This window comes from Microcaecilia unicolor, chromosome 3, assembly GCF_901765095.1.
Source record: "Microcaecilia unicolor chromosome 3, aMicUni1.1, whole genome shotgun sequence".
NCBI lineage: Eukaryota > Metazoa > Chordata > Amphibia > Gymnophiona > Siphonopidae > Microcaecilia > Microcaecilia unicolor.
Window position 1 is genome coordinate 302,735,017 of NC_044033.1, and position 26,818 is coordinate 302,761,834.

Here is a 26,818-nt window from a genome sequence, read left to right on the forward strand (position 1 = left end):
CTAAAATACTACCGATACATCGATGACATTTTTATGATTTGGACGGAGGGTGAAGAAACTCTGAAACAATTTTATTCTGCCTTCAATACATACCATCCTACAATCAGATTCAAAATTGACTACTCCCCAGAAAAAGTCAATTTTTTGGACACCACGGTCTCAATCAGTGATGGCTGTATACAAACATCTATATACAAGAAACCCACAGACAGATGCAGCTACCTCCACTACTCCAGCTTCCATCCTTCACATACAAAAAGATCCATCATTTACAGCCAAGCCACAAGATACCACCGTATCTGCTCTGACCCAGGGGACAGAGACAGACACCTTAAAAGCCTGAGTGCATCCTTCAAACAGAAAGGCTACAACCCCCAAATAATATTGCCTCCTCCCTCAAAACACCCAGGGAGAATCTGCTACAGTACAAGGAGAAAAAATCCACAGACAGAATTCCCCTTGTAGTGACATACAATCCAGAGCTGGAAAAACTGAGGAAAATCATAAGAGATCTACAACCTATACTCCAGGAGGATGAATTACTGAAAGAGATATTCCCATCCCCACCAGTGCTGGCCTTCCGACAACCACCCAACTTAAAACACAAGCTAATCAGAAGTAAACTTCCATCACAGACTGAAAATGAACAGAAGGGCACACGTCCCTGTAATTTATCCAGTTGCAAAGTATGGCAAAATATTTCACAGGACCCCACAGTTACCCACAAAGGAAAGATATTCAACATAAAGGGATCTTTCACTTGCTCATCTTCCAATGTGGTATATATCATTCAGTGTAAAAAATGTAACGAAGGATGCTATATTGGAGAAACAGGCCAGATGCTTAAGACAAGATTCAATTTACATAGACATCACATGAACAATACAGCCAGTAGGGCCCCCACCCCGGTGGGACAGCACTTCACAGAACCAGGACACTGTACCAGTGATTTCACAGTGAGAATACTGAAAGGTAACTTTAAAACCATACAAGAACGTAAGACCTTTGAAGTCAGAATGATTGAATATTTTAACACCCAACAGAAAGGACTTAACAAGGACCTGGGGTTCCTAGCCCATTATAAACCATAAAGCTGTATGTCTCTGTTGATCATCCCACCCCTCACCTATCCACACCCATCCTGTTAGAATATCAATGATATGCTTTGATATCCCCATGCATACCTCCGACCCACCCCCATCCTCCCACCCTGTCAGACTGTCATAGTAATGCTTGAATGTTTTCACTTATATACACTGTCAGCTAGCACATTTGCTTATTTCTGATCTGACGAAGAAGGGCAACCTTCGAAAGCTAATCAAGAAATGTATTAAGTTATGTCCAATAAAAAAGGTATCATCTTATTTTCTTTTCCATGTTTTATTTTGTTTGATTTCTATTGATAACCTTAAGAGTGGACTAATACGGCTACCACACTCCTCTACTTAACAGTTCTATCAGAAATTATATTCGCAGGAGATTTGTCCCACTCCGGAAGCTATAAATGAGTATTTGACAGCTAGCAACCTACCAACACTTAACCCAGAATTTGGGATAGGGCCTCTGTTCTTTGGGTGGATTAGGGCCTTTTATAGCTCTCCTAAGGCCTGTGTGTGAATTAATGGAGCGAAATCTGAGATGTTTACATTACAGAGAGGTACTCGTCAGGGGTGCCCACTGTCCCCATTGCTTTTTGCAATGGTAATGGAACCTTTTGCAGCACATGTTCGAGCAAACCCAGATATCTCAGGAATGCAAATAGGGGAGAGAGAGCATAAGATGGCACTCTTTGCCGATGATGTGTTGTTAACTGTAACCCGTCCGGTTACCTCATTCCCTAATCTCCTGCTTATAGTGGACGATTAAGCAGTCGTATCGATTTAAAATCAACATGGCTAAGTCAGAGGCTTTGAATGTCACTTTGCCACCAGAGTTGGTGAGTACTCTGCAGGACTCATTCTCATTCCGACGGGCAGCGAAAGGAATTTGTTACTTGGGAGTTTGGTTGACCCCGCGTTTTTCAGAGTTGTATTCCGCAAACTATCCAGGAGTGATTAGAGCAATAGTTTGGGACTTGGAGCGATGGGAGGATTTGACTCTGTCCTGGTTTGGTAGAATAGCCACGATTAAAATGAATATCTTACCCTGTCTTCTGTACTTATTCCAGGTACTCCCGTTGCAGTTACCAAGGAGGACTCTATCTGCTTTGCAAGATCGCATAATGCGTTTCATATAGGCAGGAAAACGTCCGCTTCTCCCTCGGTCATTCCTATATCAAGATAGGAAGACGGGTGGGATGGGAGTCCTCAATATCTATTGGTACTACAGGGCAGCTCAGGCGCGTGCAGCCATAGAGTAGTATCATGCATTGCCGCACAAATTGTGGGTTACAGTTGGAACAATTTTCTTTGGGTACGAGGCCATTGGGTGCGTTAATATGGCTCCCTCGAAAGTATAGGCCTCTGGGGCCAGGGGTGTGCCGTCGATTTACACTACCTTTTATTACTGGGATACCGTTTTCACATGCCCGGAGAATAATTTATCTCATCTGTTGCCTATAGCATACAATCCTCTTTTCCCGCCAGGGAATGTGCAGGGTGTATTTTCTAGATGGTACAGGGAGGACTTGAGGACCTGGGGTCAGATGTTCAGTGAGGAATCTCTGCAAACCTTCTCTCTTTTGAAAGAGGAATATCCATTTATTGCACACAGATAGGTATGCTTATCTCCAGATCTCGCATTTCCTGAGGGGGAAAACCTTCTGTCCACTGGTAACGAGGGAGGATTCATTCTTGGAGGACTTATGTGAGGACTCCAGGTCCACGAGAGGCTTGATAACTTGTCTTTATAAGCACATTTGCTCAAAATACCCAGTATACACGCTCCGTAAGAGAAACTGGAGCCGTGAGCTGGGCTTGGAGGTACGGGAGGATGAGTGGGGGACTATAGAAAGGGCCTCGACGGTGTCTCTTCATGTGCCTCTTAGGGAAAATGCTGTTAAAGTACTATTTCGTTAGTACCTAACACCTGCTCGACTCTGACGCATTTACCCAGCGCAGTCGGGTATCTGTTGGAAGGGATGTGGAGAAGTTGGCACAATGGGACACATGTGGTGGTCTTGTATAAAAGTAAGAGCCTTTTGGAAAGCAGTACATAGTAGATTGCAAAGATGCCTGGGGTTAGCTCTGCCATGGGCACCAGTCTATTTTTTTCCTAAAAGATTTCCAGGCCTACCACTTGCCCATGCCGTTTTGGTTCGATACGCCATGAACGCTGCTTGTGTAATAGTGGCTGCTCATTGGAAGCAGTGCCTCCACTAACGAAGTGACTTAACAAATTGTGAAATGGAGCGGCTCTTAGCAGAGCGTCTACACTTGAAACACAAGTGGGAAGCTGTGTGGGAACCTTTTATTTCACATTGCTCAGTATAAATACTGTTGGGCTTTGGTGCAGGAAATTATTAACCTGTGTACATGAATGAATGTGTAGGGCTGGGAAAGGAGAGGTGGGTGGGAGCAGGGTTACTTGTTACTGTTCTAAGTTGTTCAGGGTGGGGGGGGGGGGAATTAGAAAATAGTTCTCAAGAAGTTTGGTTGAGCAATAATACACTAGTTTGGATTGTGGGAATGACATTTTGTGAATACTATGTGTATGTACTTGAAATTTTATGCGCAATGTTTGCATATTACTGTAAGTGCCGTGTTGTAAGTTTTTCCCACGTGTTTGAACTGACAATAAAGATTTCTGACAAATTTTAAAGCTAGTATTCACATCTTGAAGGTGAGATTTTAGAGTTGTCCCTGCTGTTCCATATAATGAGCTTGAAACTAGTATTATAAATAGAGCTTCTGGCTTCTCTTAGTTGTTTAATGGTTTTTAGGGTTTTTAATTTTGGGGGGGGTATAATTTTATATATTGGGTGTGAGGAGAAAAGAACTGGTTGGGAGGAGGGGTGGGTTGTGGGGGACTTTTATGTGTGTGTTTTATACCGCTTGGATTTTATTAACTTGTGATATATAAAAAAAACTTTACAAGATAAGATAACTTATAAATGTTGGTATTTATTTTCCTCCTAATTAGGGGTTCTTTGAGGGTATAAAAATCAATCATGGCAATTCTGTAAACTGGCACCAAGATTTAGGCCCACCAATTCCATTCGCTGACCTCCAAGATTCTGTTATAGAATACTAGTGTAAGTGGGCATGTTTGCATCTAAAGTTACACCAAGTCAATGGCAGTCATAACTATTGGCATGTAAGTGTGCCCTGAAGTGCATGTAGCATAGTATTCCATAAATTACATGCTAATCTCAGAGACATGCCCATGACCCACCTATATTCAGCCCACATTTACACCCTTCTCACACTTAAGCGCTAAGCAACTTTGGCACATATATTATAGAATAGCATCTACAACTTATGTGCATAAATGCCAATTACTGGTGCCGATCATGAACATAATTGCTGTTATTCTATAACTTATATACACAATTAGCAGCTATTTTATAGAATTGTCCTTAATGATTTTGAAGCATATGCCACTACTGCTTACTGTATCAGATGGAATCAAATGCATATATTTGTTTGAGTAGTCAGCATGGAAAAGAAACACAGAGTGGAGGATCTACAGCAGACAAGAGAGAAGGGTGACAGAGTGCTGGGGGAATTGATGTTTTCTGGTGTTTATTCAATAAATACTTTTTTTTTTTTTTGCACTGGCGGTAATCAAATGGCCCAGTATTCAAAGTGACTTATCTGTTTAGTTTATTTAGGCACTCAGGACCCTTTTACAAAGGTGCAGGAGGGCTAACGCATGGGTAGTGCGCACCCAATCAGCACTACTGCCGGGGTAGCGTGTACGCCAAATCCCAAGGTAGAAAAACATTTTCTACTTTGGGGGGGGGGCGTTCCCGACTGTAATTGGCAGTGCGCCCATGTTGGCACGCACTGCATTGTTACCGCATGGGTAGCGCGTGAGCCTTTACTGCTAGGTCTATGGGTGGCAGTAAGGGCTCAGGCCATAAATAGGCACACGCTAGTTTCAATATTAGCGCAGGCCCATTTCCCGGCCTTTAAAAAACAGCCATTTTCCAAGCTGCAGTAAAATCCAAATGGCCCAGCAGATGTCTAAAAGACAAACCCACGCTACCGCAGGCCACTTTTTGCCATGGCTTTGTAAAAGGACCCCTCAACAAACTTCTTTTAAACAGCATCAAAGCAGTGTCAATAAAATTGTTTAATAATGCAAATGAAAAATACAAATAAAGCTTTTGAAATTATGCTAACTTGTTGGTGACTGGAACCATTAACTGTTCAGTGGTGTATGACTGGCATACAGAAGGAACAACTGTGTGTCAGGTGGATGTATTTGGCTAACATCAAATACAAGTGAAAAATAAAATATATATGAAATAAATACAGAACAAAAATTAGGCTAAAGCACAAAATACAATAAAATCAGTAACAGAGATAAAAACATACAGAAAAATGACTATCAAAAGATAAATATTAAAAAAATAACAGAAACCACAAGGAACATTTAAGTTGTACAACATATATCATACACAGTACAGAAAGCTTATGTAAGAACAACAAATACCCCACAAGCTGGTGGTGGTTTTTCAGATTATCACCCTTCCTCTCTCCCCCCTCCCCTTTAAAGACGGTCCCAGACATCATAAACATATAATGCGGGATATAGCTTCAGCAGTAGATTTAGGACACAGCATGTCAACCTAAATAGCATTTATTTTAATAAATATTCCGACCCGATGCAGAGAGATTTTTAAGGGGCAGAAAAACTAATAAGCTTCCCCCAGGTCCTCTGGGATGAGCCCCAATCCAACAATCACCCACCCATGGGCGTAGACTGGGGGGGGGGGGCGAGGGGGGGCATTGCCCCCCCAAACGACGACGACCCGCAGCGGCGAACGGGTGGCCAGCAGTAGTAAAGGCAGCAAGCAGCAGACAGGCTCGACTCCGCTTCTCTGCCCTCTCTGCTTCCCGCCCGAAAGGAAATGACATCAGAGGAAGGCGGGATGCAGAGAGGGCAGAGAAGCGGAGTCGAGCCTGTCTGCTGCTTGCTGCCTTTACTACTGCTGGCCACCAGTGTTGCCAGGTGGGCGGTTTTCTGCGACCCGCCGCGGGAAATTTTTGCCCGCGGCGGGTTGCGTTTTTTTGGGCTGCTTTTTGGGCTTCAGGGCAGTTTTTTGGGCGGCTTTTTCGGCCGCGGGGGCGGGGTTAGTGACGTTTTGGGCGGGGTTAGTGACGTAGGAGGCGGGGGCCGATGACGTGGGAGGCGGGGCCGGTGACGGGGGAGGCGGGGCCGGTGACTGTGGGGGCGGGGTTGATGACGGCGGGGGCGGGGTGATGATTCGGGGTGGGGGTGTCAGGGGCGGGGTTTGAGTTTGGGCGGGTTTTGGGCGGTTTTTGTGCTGGATTGGGTGGGAAAAAAATTTTCCACCTGGCAACACTGCTGGCCACCCGTTCGCCGCTTCAACTTCGGTACCAGGGGCTGTTGGTAGCGGCGCTGCAGCGATTACAACAGTCTGCCTCGGAGCCTCAGCCTTCCCTGCCACACGTCCCGCCTATGCGGGACATGTAGCAGGGAAGTCCGAAGCAGACTGCTGTTATTGCTGGCTGGCTGCAGTGCTGCTACCGGCAGCGATCAATGCAAGTGAGTGAGGAGGAAGGAAAAGGGAGAGACGCTGGAACCGGGATTGGGGGGGAGGTGAGAAAAATGGAGGTACTGTTCAGCTGCACCTTTGGGAGGAGCGAGGTGATGGAACCATGTGGGTAGGGGTGAATGGTGGCAGGAGGAGGATCTACAGGATGGAGGGAGAGAGGTGCAGGTCTGCTGTGCTGGATATTTTTTTTTTTTTGGGGGGGTGATGATGAACAGAGAGGAAGAGATGATGGATTGGGAGGGGGAAGGGATTGTTAGATGTGGATTAGCTGGTAGGAGGGAAGAAGGGAGAATGGATGGTAGGAGGAAGGGAAGAGAAAAGAGAGTGTCAAGGAGACAGAGAAGCGAGATTCTGGTCATTGAGGGAGCATAGAGACAGGGACACAAAGGGACAATGCTGGACAGAGAGGTGATAAGGGCATACAGGGACAATGCTGGGAGGGAAAAAGGGATATTGGAAGATGCAGGACATAGGGTGGGTAAGAGGACAGGGGAGATGCTGGAAATGGGGCGTAAGAAAATGATGGGGGGGTGCTAGACATTGTACGGGGATGGGGACAAAGAGGGGATATGCTGGACATAGGAGAAATAATGATATAATGGAGAAGCTGACATGGAAGGGGACATGGAGGGATGCTGGATTGAAGTAAGGGAAGGAGGATATGCTGGACAGAAGAGGGTGAGAGAAAGAGAATATACTGGTCAGAGGAGTGAAAATAGGGAGAGAGGGTGCTGTATAGAAGGGAGGAAATAGAAAGAGAGGGTGCTGGAAGAGGGGAGAATTAGCAAAAAAAAAACCCCAGGAATAACAGGATGAAGATTGGGGTGAGGGACACATTGAGGGCAGATACTGAAACTCCAGGAAGGGTAGGGACAGGGCTACTGCATAAAGAAGGCACTGCATAAAACAGAAGACACTTGGGACCAAAGCGAATAGAAAACTAAATGATGAGACAACAAAGGTAGAAAAAAGTATTTTATTCAGAATTTATTAATTGGAATATGTCAGCTTTTGGAAATGTGCATCTGTGATATTTTGCATGTAAGTTTCAATTTTTCTGGTATTGCTGCATGCTGAGTCTGTCCTTGGAATTAGTGCTGTTATGGTTTAGTAAGAATATGAGTGTGTTTTTGCACAAGTTTGTGTATAGCGTTTTGCAGTGGAGAGATTGTGTGTTGGCCTTACTGAGGTGGCACCAAAACATCAGAAAGGGTGTAGAGCCTAAATCATGACACACTACCTCTTGAAGGATCTACATATAGCCTATGCATTTCTAAGGTCAACACTGGCATGGTATGGGAAAGGGGGTGGGGAAATACTACAGGAGAGGAAGAGGAAGTGCTGGGTAAGGAGGAAAGAAGGAAGGGAGAAAGAGCCGGCTTGATATCTCATACATATTCATTATGGTTATTCCCAAAAAAAGCCAGCTCTTTTCCCTTCCTTCCTCCCTATTAGCATATTCATTTGCATATGTATATATGCAAATGAATATGCTAATATGCTCCGCCCCATCCTTTGCCCCCCCAAATGAAACAGTCAAACTACGCCTATGCACCCACCCCTACTCCCTCTAACCTGAAATCCCTTTCTGCAACAGCCCCTTTAGTCTCTGGTAATCTAGCGGTTCTCTCCCTCCCCTGACCTATCTCTACTGTCTCCAACATTAAAAAAATTATCTGGTGTATAGTGGCACCCCTCACTCATCCTCCCCCCAAGTCCCTCTCACAAACTCTCCAAACTATCCTCCAGCATACCTTTAAGAGGCAGGAGTATGAGCCCACCACTTGAGCCTCTGCACCACCATCTTTGAAAATAGTGGCACTTGACCCTGTACAGTGCATTTTGGGACACACTGAGTGTGGTCAGTCTACCAAATAAGAGATGGAGGCAGGAGCAAGTGGGCATTGCCTCTACTTCTTAAAGGTATGTGATGGAGAGGTAAGGGGTGCTGCTAGACACCGAGGGATTTTTTTATGTCGCAAGAGTGGTGGGCCACTAAAACACCAGGGATGTTTATTTTAAATGGGGCAGGGGGTTCAGGTTGCAGGGAGGGATGGAGGCCATAGACTACAAGGTATTAAAAGGCCCGATGTAAAAACCTATGTCGGAACCAAACTAAACAGATCAATTGAAAATATAAATAAATCTTTATTAAAAAGCAAAAACCAAGAATGCCCAACACAGGCTGTGTTTCACCCACACAGAGGCTGCGTCAGGGGTTATACAATGTTAAAGCTCCTCAACTCCTTAGTTGCACTCTCAAAACAGGCACCGTTGCATCTAACAAGGCAGCCAAACACTGTGGAACAGGCTGTACACCACTGTATTTCTATCAGCTCACTCTCCAGAAGATGGCAGCGTCTTCAAGACCACAGCAGTGTGTGACTGTACTGCATGGCTTTCTGAATTAGCCTCTCTGATAGTCGAGAACAAGTTAGCGGACCTGATAGCTTTTTTTAAATTCTGTATCCAAAAATCAGTGGCACAACTATGCTGCCCCAGAACAAACAGGGATTACTGAGTGTTCTGGGAGACTTTGAACTCTCTGCATATATATTTCCAGAGTAAAGGTCCAAGAACACTAGGATTTTTAAAATAAGTGCATATAATAAAAGGTGCTACAGTATCCCATACATATACTAAACAGATCCTGCTGACAGTTCATATAGTGAATGAAAATGCTGCTTTGCTTATGGAATGCAGCACCTTCTTTTATTAAATATTATTTAGTTTTGTGAAACCTGGTGTTCTTGAATTTTTGATTTGGTTTGTTTTCTTTTAAAGAATCTGATCCAGTCCTGATTTTAGCTTACCTCTGCTCCCACCTGACTCTATATTGTATGGTTGTAGATGGGGTTTTCCCCACCCAAGGTAACCAGAAGTTACAAGTCAACAGGTGCAGATGATTGGGTTGGAGAGGGAACCTGGTCTGGATCAACCTGTGCTGAAAGAAATATTGGGAACTGGTAAAGCAGGAAGGGAAATTCTTTCAAAATCTTCAGCAAAGCTCCGTTGAAAGAGATATTAGGTAAAGCTGGCACAGCCAAAACAATGAGATTTACTCATTGAACAATACTGCACAAGGGAAACATTGTGTGATAGCCCGCCAGATGTTCTTCTATTATCTAAGAGTGACCAACCTGTCCGCTTGGCTCAATGCATTTCTTGTAATCAACACAAAAAACATCTCCTTTCTACCTTCTTTGGGGATTTCTCACAAAGTGTCAACAGGCTTCCTGTGTGCGTTACTAAATCAGCCCACATTCTGACAGTGGCGCTGACTGTTCTTGAAGTAGTTGGTTGTTATTGACCTCTATCTGTAGTGTCCTGCTAATGCTGGTTATTATTTTAATTCTTTTTTTTTCTTCTTTCTATCTGGCTGAAGGCTTTTACCGGCAGTCTGGAGCTGATGGATGGCCGTGCTAAATATGAAGAGTTATGTATCCCCATTGTCGTCATTCCAGCAACAGTGTCCAACAATGTCCCTGGGTCGGATTTCAGCATAGGTGCTGATACTGCTCTAAATACAATATCCACGGTCAGTAGCCAGTCTTTTTTTGTTCTTCCATGGTGCTGAGGGTGTATGGAGTGCTTTAAATGGTGAGTGCAGATGTGGAATACAGTGAATGCTAGCACCTGTCACCTAGGTAAATAGTAATGGTGTTCAAATAAATCTGAAGATCCAACACCACAGCTTTACACTCACTGTGTTCTATATTAGGTGCACGACACGCTTGGACTCTGCAAAGGCAGTATCTAAATTTACTTATTTAAAAGTGGAGAAAAAAGGCTTCAGTAAACGCCACCCAGCCAACCAGACTCAACTGACTATAAGGCATAGGTACTGCGCACCATCATGTTGCCAAAAAAACTCCACTTTATCGGTTTCCACAGTATTTTAACAATCTTTCACTTTTAGCAATCTTTCACTTCTACAAGCGTCTCATGAACCAATATTCCACAGGTTTAAATGTCTCTCAGATTTTAAATATCAATGTCCTTTACAACTATGTGGCACGTGACAAATGCCAGTTACTTGGCTAAACTCCATATTGAACCGGCTCACTTGTGTCCATCTTCAAATAAATCTGCCAAAAATATGAAAATGACTACATCTGATGAATTTGTTTTTTGTCTGGGGAAAATAGTGCAGTTTCACAAGGATGGCCACAGACCTTAGCTTTCCAACACATACAAGCAGCAATAATTTGCATATTCATTGCTTACTGTTTTTAAACTGATGGTCTTTTTTACGGACACATCTTTTACATTATGTGGAAGTGAGCAAGCTACCAAAAGAATCACAGGTTGACTTGGCTGCATTCACCAGCTGATTTGTTTTCCAGCCCATGTTCTCGCTGTAAATCTGATTTCTGCATAGCGTGATTATAACAAATCAATATTTAATACACTCTGCAAACAACTGTTCTTTTGCAATACAGTGGGTTTAGTAGGATTAGACATGTTCCTGGAGGACAGATCATAAATCATTATTAGCCATGTAGGCTTGGGAAAGCTGGGTGTAAGTAACAAGGATTGGACCTACTCTTTGGGTTTCTACCAGGTCTTGTGACCTGGACTAAACATGATTAGAGACAAGATGCTGGGCCTGATGAACCTTTAGTCTGACCCAGTATGACACATTTTATGTTCTTTACCATGTGCATAGCATAAAAAAGTACAAGACGTGTTCAGATTTTTTGTTTAATGTTTATTTGCATAAGTAATAACCACGTACAGTGGATCATGCACATTATTTTTGCAAGCTTTATGGGCATGACTTTGTTTTTTTTTTATGTATGTATAATCTTTATTAGAAACCACAAGGAACATTTAAGTTGTACAACATATCATACACAGTACAGAAAGTTTATGTATGAACAACAAATACCCCACAAGCTGGTGGTGGTTTTTCAGATTGTCACCCTCCCCCCTCCCTTTTAAAGACGGTCTCAGACATCATAAACATATAATTCAAGGTCCAGATCACCCATGTGGTGTCTTCACGGTGATCATGAACCCATCTGCATTGCCAAATCACTTCCCCAAATTCTCCATCCCCCACCCTTTCAGTGCTGTAGCTCACAAATTCAACAAATAATTATGAGCATGATGTAGTAACTTATCCCACACTTTTCATCAAACTTGTTGGAAATTCCACCATGCTCTTGGGGATCCCCTATGTACATCCAGTCTTTCCATTTTGATAAGATAAAACAATGCATTTTGCCAAGCAGTCACAAAAGGCACACTGTCTGATGACAATGCATTAATATTCATTTCTGGGCCAGAAAAAAGTCTCATGTAACAGCAAATTCAGCCCTGTCTGCACACCTAGAGAAACAAAGTTTGAAAACAGCTTAACATGAGCTCACAAAGGCAGACTTTTTCCCAAAATCAGGACAAAATATTCTCCGAGGACAAGCAGGCTGCCCAGGAATCGGCATTTTGCCAGCAAAATAAACAAAGTTTTGCTAGAGTCTTCTAGCGCACGAGCGACTTCCCGCCCTTAGCCTGAACATGCTACTTCAGTTTTTTGTTGTCCACGGTGCAGAGACAGCGTTTCTACACTGCTCTTCGTTTTTGGCCCAGGAGAAAGAGTCTTGATGACGAGTTCACTAACTTTTCTTTTTCCCTTATTTTATAAAAAAAAAAAACACCTTCTCCACATATTTTTCTAGGTTTTAGGCCTTTTTATAAGGTTTCTTTCTTTTTTGACGCAGCTAATTTTCAGGCCGCACGGCCGGGTTCTTCCCTTTCTTTTGTGCCCCTTTTTTCTTTTCAAGGCACAATCACATCGTTTGATTTCGCCAAACCCATTTCCCTTCCATGTCATCGAAGACACCCAGCGGCTTCAGCGTTGTATGCGGTGCAACCGGCCTATCTCAGATACCGATACCTACGCCTGGTGTATCCAGTGCCTTGGGCCCTACCATAGCCCAGCCGCTTCTAGTTTGTGTCTTCATATGAAGAGACAGACTCAAGCGTCCCGAGAAGCCCAATGAGGAAAAACGTTTTGGGGCTCAGTCCGGTCCTTCAACATCGACCTCGTTACCAAGGGCGGCAGCATTGACATCAAACAGGAGCATCAACATCGGGAAGAAAGGTAATGGCTGCTGAGAGACCCAACTCGCGCTGGGAGCAGTGAGGTGTCGAGGCCTCCTGTTATGCAGGGCCCCCGGGACCGACCTTCGTCGGACTCGGCCCCAAAGAGCAATGAGGATTCCACGTCCTCATCAGTAGTGAGGAGTCTCGATGACGGGCGTCGAGCGAAGTCGAAGAAGCACTGTCATAGTTCTCTCCTATCTGCGATTTCGGCTGGGAACTCAGCACTTTCAGTACTGTGTACTGCCCTTTGGTCTGGCATCTGCGCCCAGGGTGTTCACAAAGAATCTTGCGGTAGTTGCAGCGTCGCTACATAGACTGGGAGTGCATAAGTGCATATGTTTCCTTATCTCAACGATTGGCTGGTGAAGAGCACCTCGAAGGAAGGTGCTCTGGAGTCCATGCGAATGACTAGTCAGGTGCTGGAGCTACTGAGATTCGTCATAAATTATCCCAAGTCCCATCTCACCCCAGTCCAAAAATTGGGAGTTCATTGGAGCTGTGCTGAACACTCAGACAGCTCGAGCTTATCTCTTCGAGGTAAAGGCGGACAACCTTCTGTCCCTGATGTCCATGGTTCGAGCGTCTCAGCAGGTCACGGCTTGGCAGATGTTGAGACTTCTAGGGCACATGGCCTCCACAGTTCATGTAATGCCCTTGGCATGTCTACATATGAGATCAGCTCAATGGACTCTAGCTTCCCAGTGGTTTCAAGCTGCGGGGGATCTAGAGGATGTCATCCAACTGTCCACCGACTTTCGGAATTCTCTTCAGTGGTGGATGATTCAGACCAGTTTGACCTTGGACTTCCATTCCAAATTCCTCAGCCACAAAAAGTGCTGCCGACGGATGGGGTGGGGAGCTCGTGGATGGGCTTCATGCTCAAGGAGCTTGGTCCTTTCAGGAAAAAGGTCTTCAGATCAATCTCCTGGAATTGCGAGCGATCTGGAACGCTCTAAAGGCTTTCAGAGACCGACTGTTCAACCAAATCATATTGATTCAGACAGACAATCAGGTTGCCATGTATTACACCAACAAGCAGGGGGGCACCGGATCTCGCCCTCTGTGTCAGGAAGCCGTCCCCATGTGGCTTTGGGCGCGCCGTCATGGCATGTTTCTGCAAGCCACTTAACTGGCAGGCGTAAACAACAGTCTGGCCGACAGATTGATCAGGATAATGCAACCTCACGAGTGGTCACTGAACATGAGAGTAATCCGCAAGATCTTCCAAGCATGGGGCACCCCCTCGGTGGATCTTTTTCCCACTAAGATCAATCACAAGGTCCATCAGTTCTGTTCCAGGCCTCAGGCCCACGACATACTAGCATCAGATGCCTTTCTCCTCCATTGGGGAACAGGCCTTCTGTATGCATATCCTCCCATACCTCTAGTAGGGAAGACTTTGCTGAAACTCAAGCAAGACTGCGGAAGCATGATTCTGATTGCGTCGTCTGGCCGCGTCAGATTTGGTTCCCTTTCTTCTGGAGTTTGTCCTCCGAGAAACCGTGGAGCTTGGAGTGTTTTCCAACCCTCATCACCCAGAACAAGGGGTCGCTTCTGCATCCTAACCTCCAGTCTCTGGCTCTCACGGCCTGGATGTTGAGAGCTTAGAATTCGCCTCCTTGGATCTTTCAGAGGGTGTCTCCTGTGTCTTGCTTGCGTCCAGGAAAGATTCCACGAAGAGGTGTTACTCTTTCAAATGGAGGTTTGCCATCTGGTGTGACAGCAAGGCCCTATATTCTCTTTCTTGTCCTACACAGACCCTGCTTGAATACCTTCTACACTTGTCAGAGTCTGGTCTCAAGACCAACTCCGTAAGAGTTCACCTTAGTTAGATTAGTGCTTATCATCGCCATGTAGCGGGTAAGCCTATCTCTGGACAGCCTTTAGTTGTTCGCTTCATGAGAGATTTGCTTTTGTCAAAGCCCCCGATCAAACCTCACCAGTGTCATGGGATCTCAACATCATTCTCACCCAGCTGATGAAAGCTCCTTTTGAGCCACCTGAATTCCTGCCATCTGAAAGTACTTGACCTGGAAGGTCGTTTTCTGGTGCAGTTACTTCAGCTCGTAGGGTCCAGTGAGCTTCAGGCCTTGGTAGTGCTTGCACCTTATATCAGGTTCATCACAACAGAGTAGTCCTCCACATGCGCACCCTACGTTCTGCGAAGGTGTGTGTCGGAGTTCCATGTGAACCAGTCAATTGTCTTGCCAACATTCTTTCCCCGTCCTCCATACCCTCCCTGGCGGAAAGCAGTTTGCATACCTTGGACTGCAAGAGAGCATTGGCCTTTTACGTGGAGCGGACAAAGCCCTTCAGACAGTACGCCCACTTGTTTGTTTCTTTCTATCCCAACAGGAGGGGAGTCGCCATCGGAAAATACACAATCTCAAATTGGCTAGCAGATTGCATTTCCTTCACTTATGCTCAAGCTGGGCTGTCTTTAGAGGGTCATGTCACGGCTCATAATGTTAGAGCCATGGCTGTGTCAGTGGCTCACTTAAAGTCAGACTCCATTGAGGAGGTTTGCAAGGCTGCAACATGGTCATCAGTCCACACATTCACATCTCACTACTGCCTTCAGCAGAATACCCGACGCGACAGTCTGGGCAGTCAGTGCTTCCGAATCTGTCGGGTTTAGAATCCAACTCCACCTCCATAGACCCATTTTTGTTCTGTTACCAGGCTGCACTCTCAGTTGTTTATGGTTTCAGATCAATCTATGTTATGTCCTCGCCGTTGCGAGGCCCAATTGACCAATGTTCATTGTTTTGAGTGAGCCTGGGTGCTAAGGATACCCCACATGTGAGAACAAGCAGCCTGCTTGTCCTTGGAGAAAGCGAAGTTACTTACCTGTAGCAGGTATCACAAACCCGCCCACCTCCCCTTTGGAGTTGTTGTTGTTTGTTTGCTTCTATGCTTTTTTATTAAACTGAAGTAGCACCACACTGCGGGCAGGAAGTGGTCCATGCATGCGCGGCTCGCGCTAGAAGACTCTAGCAAAACTTTGTTTATTTGCTGGCAAAATGCCGATTCCTGGGCTAATGTAGACGTCAACCCACATGTGAGAACAATCAGCCTGCAGTCCTCGGAGAATACCTGCTACAGGTAAGTATCTTCGCTGTTCACAACAAAGGCTTTATGACAGAACAGGACCAAAACATATGTATCAAGGTGGCTGGTGAAACCTTACATTTCAGACACTCTGCTGTATCTGTTGTTTAATCCAGGTACGCCCTATGTGGAGAAATATAGAGTCTTAGTATTAATTTATATTGCTGCTCCTGTAGGCCCGGTGATAGAGTAAGCTTTTTAATATTCTTCATCAACTGTCTCAGGCCATCGCTTGTAATTTGCTCCTCCCTCCGCAAGTCAACATTCCATATACTAGTCAATGATTCATAATACCATTTAGGAGCTAAACTTCTCAAGCTGATTTTGATAAAAAGACAAACTCGCCTTTGTTTGTCTTTTTAAAAGTAAGGTTTCAGCAAGCAAATCCACCGCATCTTCTTTGAGTATTTGGATCTAGTGTGCTAAGGTAATGTTTAACTTGTAAATATGCAAACCAGTCAGACTACAGAATCTGCCCCTCCTCCTTGAGGACCTCAAAAGATTTAATTGTCCTCCGTCACCAAATCACATCTTTCTTACCTCACAAAGGGAGCATCATCGTTGACCAAGGAGGTATTTTCAATTGTTTACAGAGCCAACCAGAGGTGGACTGACAGTGGTCAAGGCCCCTGGGCAGTAAGGGTCATTGGAGCCCCCCTGGCCACTACCTGCTGCCTCCCACACTGCTACTGCCCTCACTGGTTCTACCTTGAAGGACCTTGTGGTTTAGTGGCTTCAGGGGCAGGAAAAAAACCCCACTCTTTCTTGCCTGCTATTGCTACTTTGCCCGGCCAGCGTCTGTGCAGCCGTGTTTTTCAAAATGGCTGCCAAGACTTACCGCAGAAGTCTTGCATGTCCCTGCAGTTTTAGCAACTATTTTTTAAATATGGCAGCACCAGCACCGCCATGCAAAGTAGTGACAGCAGGCAGGAATGAGTGGGATTCTGTCCTGCCCCCACAAAGGCCAGTAGACAACCAGGCTCTTCAAGATAGGACTGGGGAGGGCTGCAGTGTGCTGTGGCAGTGGTGGGCAACCAGGCAGAGCCTCTGGGCCCCCAGGCACTGCCCGGTTCCCAAATGGTCAGTCCGCTCCTGGAGCCAACGCCTACTCTGCCTCATGGATTTAAAAATGGGATGAGCTTTAACTGTCAATACTCAAGTAGGATGTTTAATATGTAGATAATACAGCAAATGTGTCAGTGTTATAAGTTGTTCCAATTTAAGTGGCGTAAAATATGTTGTCTCATGAATCAAGACTACTAAATATCACATGAGGGAGGCCACATTATATCTGCGCAAATCAGGTAAGGCCTGTCCACCACGGTCCAAAAGTAGCAAAAGTAGTTGCAAAAAAAAAAACCCATGGAAATTTAAGCAACTGTTTCTGAAAAAGTACTACATCACGATCGGTAAGTTAAATAGGAAATGTCTGTAAGACATACAATCATTTTGGAAATAATACCATATTGTATAACACTAGACGACTTTGAAGAGGCAATGGCAAAAACACAGAACGATAACTTCTTTTAGGTATATTAGAAGCAAGAAGCCAGCAAAAGAATCAGTTGCTAGATGACCGAGTTACAATCGACCAAAATCTCACGCTAGAGAGCCAAGCAAAAAATACAACAAGGAAAATGTTTCACTCAATGTGGAAACTTAAATGAGTAAAACCTTTCTTCCCGAGGGAAATATTCCGCAGCCTGGTACAATCAATGGTTCTAAGTCACCTAGACTACTGCAATGCAATCTATGCTGGATGCAAACAGCAAATCATGAAAAAACTCCAAACTGCCCAAAACACCACAGCCAGACTCATATTTGGAAAAACGAAATATGAAAGCGCAAGCCCTTACGAGAAAAACTACATTGGCTCCCAGTCAAAGAGCGAATTGCGTTCAAAATCTGCACCCTGGTTCATAAAATTATTCACGGCGAGACCCCAGTCTACATGGCAGACCTTATAGACCTACCAACCAGGAATACAAAAAGGTCAGCAGGCACATACCTAAATCTCCACTACCCTAGCTGCAAAGGACTAAAATATAAAACAACATATGCACCCAGCTTCTCTTATATAAGCACGCAAATATGGAATGCACTTCCAAACGTCATGAGAATCGTTAAAAACCAACCTGTTCACAAAGGCATACCAGAATGATCCAACCTAAACACCTGAACCCTGCAACACAATCGAAACTGTTAGCAGAACTGGACAAAACTTAACTCTCTCTCCTTGAATACTTAATATACTCTGTCATCTATGAACACTAACACTTGACCACTTTGTATTTCTCTTACCGGAATTGGCGATCACCATCACGGTACTATGTAAGCCACATTGAGCCTGCAAATAGGTGGGAAAATGTGGGATACAAATGCAACAAATAAATAAATAAAAGGAGCAATCAAGGAAGACAAGGCCATAATGGAGAGATTAAATGAATTTTTTGCTTCGGTATTCACCGAGGAAGATGTGGGAGAGATTCATTGCTGATAAGTTAGAGAAACTGAAACAAATCTCTGTAAACATATAAGATGTAATGGAGCAATTTGACATATTGAAGAGTAGCAAATCGCCTGGACCAGATGGTATACATTCCAGAGTACTGATAGAATTGAAAAATGAACTTGCAGAGCCTGTACGTCTAGCTCCATCTCTACCTGTTTTCAAATCTATGCTGAAAACCCACCTTTTCACCACTGCTTTTGGCTCCTAGCCACTACTCAATTGCCCTCCCCTTGTTCCTTCTCACCTAATACTTCCTTCACCCTTAATTGTCTTGTCTGTCTGTATTTTTAGATTGTAAGCTCTATTGAGCAGGGACTGTCTCTCTGTGTCAGGTGTTCAGTGCTGCGTGCGTCTGGTAGCGCTATACAAATGTTAATAATAATATATAATTTATCTTTAAATTCAGGCATGGTACCGGAAGATTGGAGGGTGGCCAATGTAACTCCGATTTTTAAAAAGGATTCCAGAGATGATTTGGGAAATTATAGACCGGTGAGCTCTGTCATTGGTGCCAGGCAAAATGGTAGAGACTACCATAAAGAACAAAATTCTTTATAATAGTAACAAAATTACAGAGCATATACATAAGCATGGATTAATGAGCCAATGCCAACAATTCTTGCCTCACCAATCTACTACATTTCTTTGAAGGGGTAAATAAGCTTGTGGATAAAGGTGAGCCTTTGTCAAAAAGGCATTTGACAAAGTACCTCATGAAAGACTTATGAGAAAATTAGAAAGTCATGGGATAGGAGGCAATGTCCTATTATGGATTCAAAACTGGTTAAAAGATAGAAAAACAGAGTAGGGTTAAATGGTCAGTGTCTCAATGGAGAAGGGTAGATAGTGGAGTTCCCCAGGAGTCTGTGCTGAGACCGCTGCTTTTTAACATATTTATAAATGATGTAGAGATGGGAATAACTAGTGAGGTAATTAAATTCGCGGATGACACAGTTATTCAAAGTTGTTAAATTGCAAGAGGATTGGGTGACCGGGCATCCAAATGGCAAATAACTTTTAATGTGAACAAGTACAAAGTGATCCACGTGGGAAAGAGGAATCCAAACCATTGATACATGATGCAAGATTCCACATTAGGAGTCACCGCCCAGGATAAGGATCTAGATGTCATCGTTGGTGATTCGTTGAAACCCTCTGCTCAATGTGCAGTGGTGGCTAAGAAAGCAAATAGAATGTTAGGAGTTATTAGGAAAAGAATGGAAAACAAAACTGAGACTGTTATAATGCCTTTATATCGCTCCATGGTGTGAGCACACTTTGAATACTGTGTGCAGCTCTGGTCACTGCATCTCAAAAAAGATATAGTGGCATTAGAAAAGGTACAGAGAAGGGCGACGAAAATGATAAAGGGGATGGGATGACTTCCCTATGAGGAAAGGCTAAAGTGGCTAGGGCTTTTCAGCTTGGAGAAGAGACAGCTGAGGGGAGATATGATAGAGGTTTATAAAATACTGAATGGAGTGAAACAGGTAGATGTAACATAGTAAATGACATAGTAAATGACTGCAGAAAAAGACCTGCATGGTCCATCCAGTCTGCCCAACAAGATAAACTCATATGTGCTACTTTTTGTGTATACCCTACTTTGATTTGTACCTGTCCTCTTCAGGGCACAGACCGTATAAGTCTGCCCAGCACTATCCCCGCCTCCCGCCACCGACTCTGCCACCCAATCTCGGCTAAGCTCCTTAGGATCCATTCCTTCTGAACAGGATTCCTTTATGTTTATCCCACGCGTGTTTGAATTCTGTTACCGTTTTCATTTCCACCTTCTATGTGATTCTATGTGAATCGCTTGTTTACTCTTTCCAAAAATACTAGAACTAGGGGGCAAAGTAGCTACTAAGTAGTAAACTTAAAACAAATCATACATAAGAGATACTGCACCAGAATTCCACTATGAGCGGTTGGTGGCCCTCTGGAGGAAAGACCTATCTACGTCCCTCACAAAGACTCAATTTAAAGCTTATTTTCTATCCCTGTGACATCAGGCGAACATCACTTCTCACTAGGAACTACAGTATAGATTTGCTCTCAGACTGTATATATCCCTTAGATGAGCTTTTCATATGGGATTATCCCCTACAGGCTCTTGTTTGAAATGTGGAACCCATGGAGTTACATTGAAACACATGATTTGCTCATGCCCAGTCATAACCATTTTTTGGAAGATGATATTGACCCGGTCTCAGAATTTTGGGGAGCTGGATGGCATTATGACTCTATGCTTTTATTTAGGTGCCCCAAACAGAGACTCCCCAGACCTCGAGGATTTAAAGCTTTCACGGTCAGAGCTACTATGGTGGCTAAACAAGTGATTGTCTTTCTCCACGTAGAACTTGTGCAACAATGGCTTACCCGAATGATTGGCCTGCTCCATATGGAATGCCTAGAAATTCAGGACATTTCCTCTCTGCCAGGAATACAATTTCAAGGGCCCTTTTTGGAATTATGTGTCTTCGCTAGCCCTTAGTTGAGTACTGAATCTGTGAACAATTTAATTCTGGGTGGTGTCTAGAGGGGGTAAACCTGGAAAACATTGGCTTAAAGGAATATCACTTCGTGCTTCGGGGATGGCGGCTGGGACATTTCCTCGGGCATGGGGTGAGAGGTAGGGATACATTGACAATTCAAGGTCATTGGAGGAGGGAAGGTATAGGCTGATATGTGTATACCCCCCACTTGGAACATGGGGGGTATACACTCCCCTATTAAAAGACAAAAATTGTTAAAAGCTTTACGAGACAGGGGGACCTCTGTTGCCTTCCTGCAAGAGACGCATCTCTCGACGGAGGAGCATCAAAAATTTAAAAAGTGGTGGGTTGGAACTATTTATGAGGCACCAGTGGAGGGCCAGAGGGGGGGAGTGGTGATTCTAATAAAAAAGAGCCTACATCTAGAAACGAAGAAAATCATAGCAGATCCAAAAGGGCAGTTTATATTGGTCTCTGTAGTTTTGGAGCGTCAGCCGATGATATTATGTAACCTATATGCTCCAAATGTATTTGAGCGAGGGTTTTTCAAAGGAGTGATTAAGCAGATGCTAGGGTTGGGAGATCTAATGATAGTGATGGGAGGGGACATGAATGATGTCGCGGACCCAAAGCTGGATTGCTCCGCTCCCACTGATAGAGAATTGGCTAGAACAGAATGAGGGGTGCTATTATTAGAGTCAGCGTTAGGAGTGATAGATGTTGGGAGAACGCTTAACCCTTTAGAACGAGATTACACACACATGTCTAGAGCCCATGATACAATGTCCCGGATAGATTACATGTTGATCTCACCTGAACTGTTAACACAGGTAGAAGAAACCAGGATAGGCCCTATAATGATTTCGGACCATGCTTGGGTTGAGGTTCAGTTTAATGGAGAGCCTGTCTCTGTGGGAGGTGGCTGGTGTTTTCCATCCTTTCTTTACAGGGACAGTAATTTTTTCTTTTCTGGTATTGAAATGGCAACAATACGCAGCAACTAATGCTCAACATAGGGATCAATTAGGTTGATATTGGGAAACAGCGAAAGCAGTTCTTTGAGGGGGGGGGTGATCTCGTATGTTAATCATCAAAGGAAAGTGCGTTGTAGAGAGGTGGTGCGCCTGGAAAAGCAAGTGACTTCACTTCGTAGACAGTTTGGGGAGACACAGGCCCTAAGGGTGAAAAAACAGTTATTGGAAGTGCAACAACATCTTAATGAATTGTTGCATGATCGGGCAAAGAGATCACAAGCCTACTATAAATATCAGCTGTATCGGTTTGCGAATAAAAGCAGTGGCCTACTGGCCCTTCTGGCTAAAGGGCATAGGGGGCGCATGAAGGTGACCACATTAGTGGACCCCAAGGGGCACAGACACCACACAGATAAGGCCATTAACGGGGGTTTTGCAGAATTTTTTGCCTGACTTTATGAGGCACAGGACGATTTACTGGAAGATAGTGAGGTTTACTTATCTAGTATGGAATTGCCTCGTATATCAAACTCTGAGCTGGCAAAGTTAGACGCTTCGGTGACGGTGGAAGAAGTAGAACTGGTTATACAGCAAGGGGCACTGGGCAAGGCCCCAGGGCCAGATGGTTTTCGGTATGAATTTTATAAATTGCTGAAATCCGAGATTAGCACGATTCTGGTAGAGGTTTTTAATGATATTATACACAAGGGAAAGCTACCCCGCTATCTTAATGTAGCTCAAATAATAGTTCTTCAAAAGCTGGGCAAACCAGCAGATAGGCCTGAATCCTACCGTCCGATCTCGTTGCTTAACACAGAAGTTAAATTGCTAGCTAAAATTATGGCAAATAGATCTAGAGTTTTGCCATCGTTGATAGCTGACTCACAGGTAGGGTTCATCCGGGGGCGGGTAATAACGAAGAATATGAGGAGGATATTAGCAGCATTAGGAAAAGTTCGGAAAGAGGGGACCCCGGCACTTTTAATAAGCTTTGACGCTGAAAAAGCGTTTGATCGGGTGGACTGGGGATACATGTATGGGGTCCTGGCAGCGTATGGTATCGGAGGGGGGTTTTCGCAGGCAGTGCGAGCGTTATACGCAGAACCACGAGTGCAGGTGTAGGCCAATGGAGTCTTGTCGGACAGCTTCCTGATATGCAGGGGAACAAGACAAGGATGCCCACTGTCACTGTTACTTTTTATCCTAACTTTGGACCCCCTCCTGCGAGTGATTCAAGCTAACCCAGGTATCCAGGGGGTAACAATAGGGAGCCATACCTTTAAAACCGCAGCGTTCGCAGATGACTTATTAGTGCTTATTACAGACCCTAAGACCTCCCTGGCTAATCTTATGGAAAGTTTAGGGGAATTTGGGGACTTTTCCGGTTTTCAATTGAATTTAATGAAGTCGGAGGCACTGGCCAGTTCGGATGCCGTGAGAGGTATGTGGGATGGGGATTTTCCCCTAAAATGGGTGATCGGGAGGTTCCGATATCTAGATATACAATTAGCAATGGACACCTCAATGATATACACGACCAACGTATCCAAATTGTTACAGGAGACAAAAGCCCAACTGGCAAGTTGGTCGGTATTGCCGGTGTCCTTTTGTGGTAGGGTGCATCTGCTTAAAATGATTATTTTTCCACGGTGGCTTTATGTAATGCAAGTGTTACCACTGTGGTTAACGCGGAGAGACCTAGAGGCATTCTATAAAGTGGCAGCAAGATTTTGTTTGGGGGGAAGGAAGGCAAAAGTGAAGTGGAAAATGGTGGTGGGCAATTCAAAATCGGGAGGCTTGGGGTTTCCAGACCTTAGGAAATACAATCAAGCATGCCTACTTAGATATCTAAGAGATTGGTTGTTGGGGACCAGTACTTATATAGATTTGGGGTTGGAAAAGAGTTACTTCGACCCATGGAATGTGGCCTCCTTGCTGCATACCCCTAGAGGACGCTGGCCATAATACTATCGGGATAGTGTGCTACTGCGCCCAGTGTGGCAGTTGTGGAGAGCATTGGTCAAAGTTTGTGGGGACAGAACCCAGCGAGTAGTGTGTGGCTCCCCTTACAGGGGAATCTAGACTTTGCGCCGGGGAGAGATTCAAAGGTGTTTCGTCAGATGCTGGAAAAGGGAGTGACTAGGTTGGAACAACTACTTCAACCGGACGGTTCTTTGATAGACTATCAGACTTTTGCGGATCTGGGAGGGAGGGGCCCATTGAGCGTCTTGGCATACGGGCAAATAACTCACTATGTGCGTTCGTTGCCATCGGATAGCCTGTCAACAGGCTTTAGCGAACAGCTACGAACACTATTGGAGGGTGATGCAGTAGGTAACGCCTTGGTAGCGTGGTTCCATAGAGAATTATGTAGTAGAGAGAAAGTTCGTGATTTGCAGGGGGTGGCGAATAGGTGGAGTGAGGAGGTGGGAAAGCAGATATCAGCGCAGTTACTATTGGACAGCCCTTAAAAGTGGCCCACAGATGGTCCATAGTGCAGAGCTTCAGGAGTGCCATTTAGATCAGTGCACAGGGCTTACGTTTCTCAGAGACAGGCTGTCCATATGGGGGTAACGACTTCACATTGCTGCCTTAATGTACAAGGGATGAGGCTACACTTTTTCATGGCCTCTGGCAATGTAGAGGTATTTCTCACTATTGGACTGGCAATTTCCCAATTTCTACAAGAGGTTCTAGGCACAACATTTAGACTAACCTTTGAAAAAGCGATACTTAGTGCCCCATGGATCGTGGAGCACGGGTACGCGAGGGGAGAAGCTGTTCTTAGGGAAGGCTTGCATTGTGGGGAAAAAATGTATATTCCCTATTGGCTGCTGGATCACCCTCCTTCCCTTCTGGCATTGGAGGAATAAATGCATGAGCTCAGGATTTGGGAGGCCAGAGGTGCGGGCCTGTCACTGGGAAGGCAGCAGAGGTTCTGGCAGTATGGGGGGGCGTACTTAAATATAATCTCACCCCGAGCGCACAGTCAAATCCTGAACAAACTCCCATGGCATAGGTAATTGCGCTTCTTTGGCACTTTGAGCGTTGCACTGGGAGAAGAGGGTGGGGGGGAGGTGTTGCTAATTAAGGGGGGGGGGAAGAAGATGGAAGGGGGGCAATGGGGATATGGGGTGGGGAACAGTAGGAGTTAAAGAACTTGTTCTTTATTGGGTTAGTTTTGGGGAAGTCAGTATATTGTTGAGTTATTACGAGAGGGGTGGGGTGGGGGTTGAAAAGGTTGGAACATTGATGACGGGCTGTAGCCACTTGGTTCTCTAGAGAATGTTTTCATCTTTGAGATTAAGTATTTTTAGCATGTGAGATGTGCTGGTTCGGAAATGTAATCCATAAACCTGTTAAACCAAACAGGCATTAAGAAATAAGGGGGGACAGGGGAGAAAACGTGACAAAATCAAAAATTTGATGATAGCAGATTTGAACTGTTGTATATACAGTGGGGAAATAAGTATTTGATCCCTTGCTGATTTTGTAAGTTTGCCCACTGACAAAGACATGAGCAGCCCATAATTGAAGGGTAGGTTATTGGTAACAGTGAGAGATAGCACATCACAAATTAAATCCGGAAAAATTACATTGTGGAAAGTATATGAATTTATTTGCATTCTGCAGAGGGAAATAAGTATTTAATCCCTCTGGCAAACAAGACCTATACTTGGTGGCAAAACCCTTGTTGGCAAGCACAGCGGTCAGACGTCTTCTGTAGTTGATGATGAGGTTTGCACACATGTCAGGAGGAATTTTGGTCCACTCCTCTTTGCAGATCATCTCTAAATCATTAAGAGTTCTGGGCTGTCGCTTGGCAACTCGCATCTTCAGCTCCCTCCATAAGTTTTCAATGGGATTAAGGTCTGGTGACTGGCTAGGCCACTCCATGACCCTAATGTGCTTCTTCCTGAGTCACTCCTTTGTTGCCTTGGCTGTATGTTTTGGGTCATTGTCGTGCTGGAAGACCCAGCCACGACCCATTTTTAAGGCCCTGGCGGAGGGAAGGAGGTTGTCACTCAGAATTGTACGGTACATGGCCCCATCCATTCTCCCATTGATGCGGTGAAGTAGTCCTGTGCCCTTAGCAGAGAAACACCCCCAAAACATAACATTTCCACCTCCATGCTTGACAGTGGGGACGGTGTTCTTTGGGTCATAGGCAGCATTTCTCTTCCTCCAAACACGGCGAGTTGAGTTCATGCCAAAGAGCTCAATTTTTGTCTCATCTGACCACAGCACCTTCTCCCAATCACTCTCGGCATCATCCAGGTGTTCACTGGCAAACTTCAGACGGGCCGTCACATGTGCCTTCCGGGCAGGGGGACCTTGCGGGCACTGCAGGATTGCAATCCGTTATGTCGTAATGTGTTACCAATGGTTTTCGTGGTGACAGTGGTCCCAGCTGCCTTGAGATCATTGACAAGTTCCCCCCTTGTAGTTGTAGGCTGATTTCTAACCTTCCTCATGATCAAGGATACCCCACGAGGTGAGATTTTGCGTGGAGCCCCAGATCTTTGTCGATTGACAGTCATTTTGTACTTCTTCCATTTTCTTACTATGGCACCAACAGTTGTCTCCTTCTCGCCCAGCGTCTTACTGATGGTTTGTAGCCCATTCCAGCCTTGTGCAGGTGTATGATCTTGTCCCTGACATCCTTAGACAGCTCCTTGCTCTTGGCCATTTTGTAGAGGTTAGAGTCTGACTGATTCACTGAGTCTGTGGACAGGTGTCTTTCATACAGGTGACCATTGCCGACAGCTGTCCTGTCATGCAGGTAACGAGTTGATTTGGAGCATCTACCTGGTCTGTAGGGGCCAGATCTCTTACTGGTTGGTGGGGGATCAAATACTTATTTCCCTCTGCAGAATGCAAATAAATTCATATACTTTCCACAATGTGATTTTCCGGATTTAATTTGTGATGT

General features: G+C 44.8%; 1 protein-coding gene across 1 annotated transcript in view; it reads left to right on the forward strand.

The window, feature by feature from the left end:
* LOC115466761 (ATP-dependent 6-phosphofructokinase, muscle type-like) overlaps nt 1-26,818 on the forward strand; it is a 243,842-nt gene that overhangs the window by 184,861 nt on the left and 32,163 nt on the right. The window contains 1 exon segment of the mRNA XM_030198256.1: nt 10,071-10,223. Within this exon segment, the coding sequence (XP_030054116.1) occupies nt 10,071-10,223 (153 nt within the window).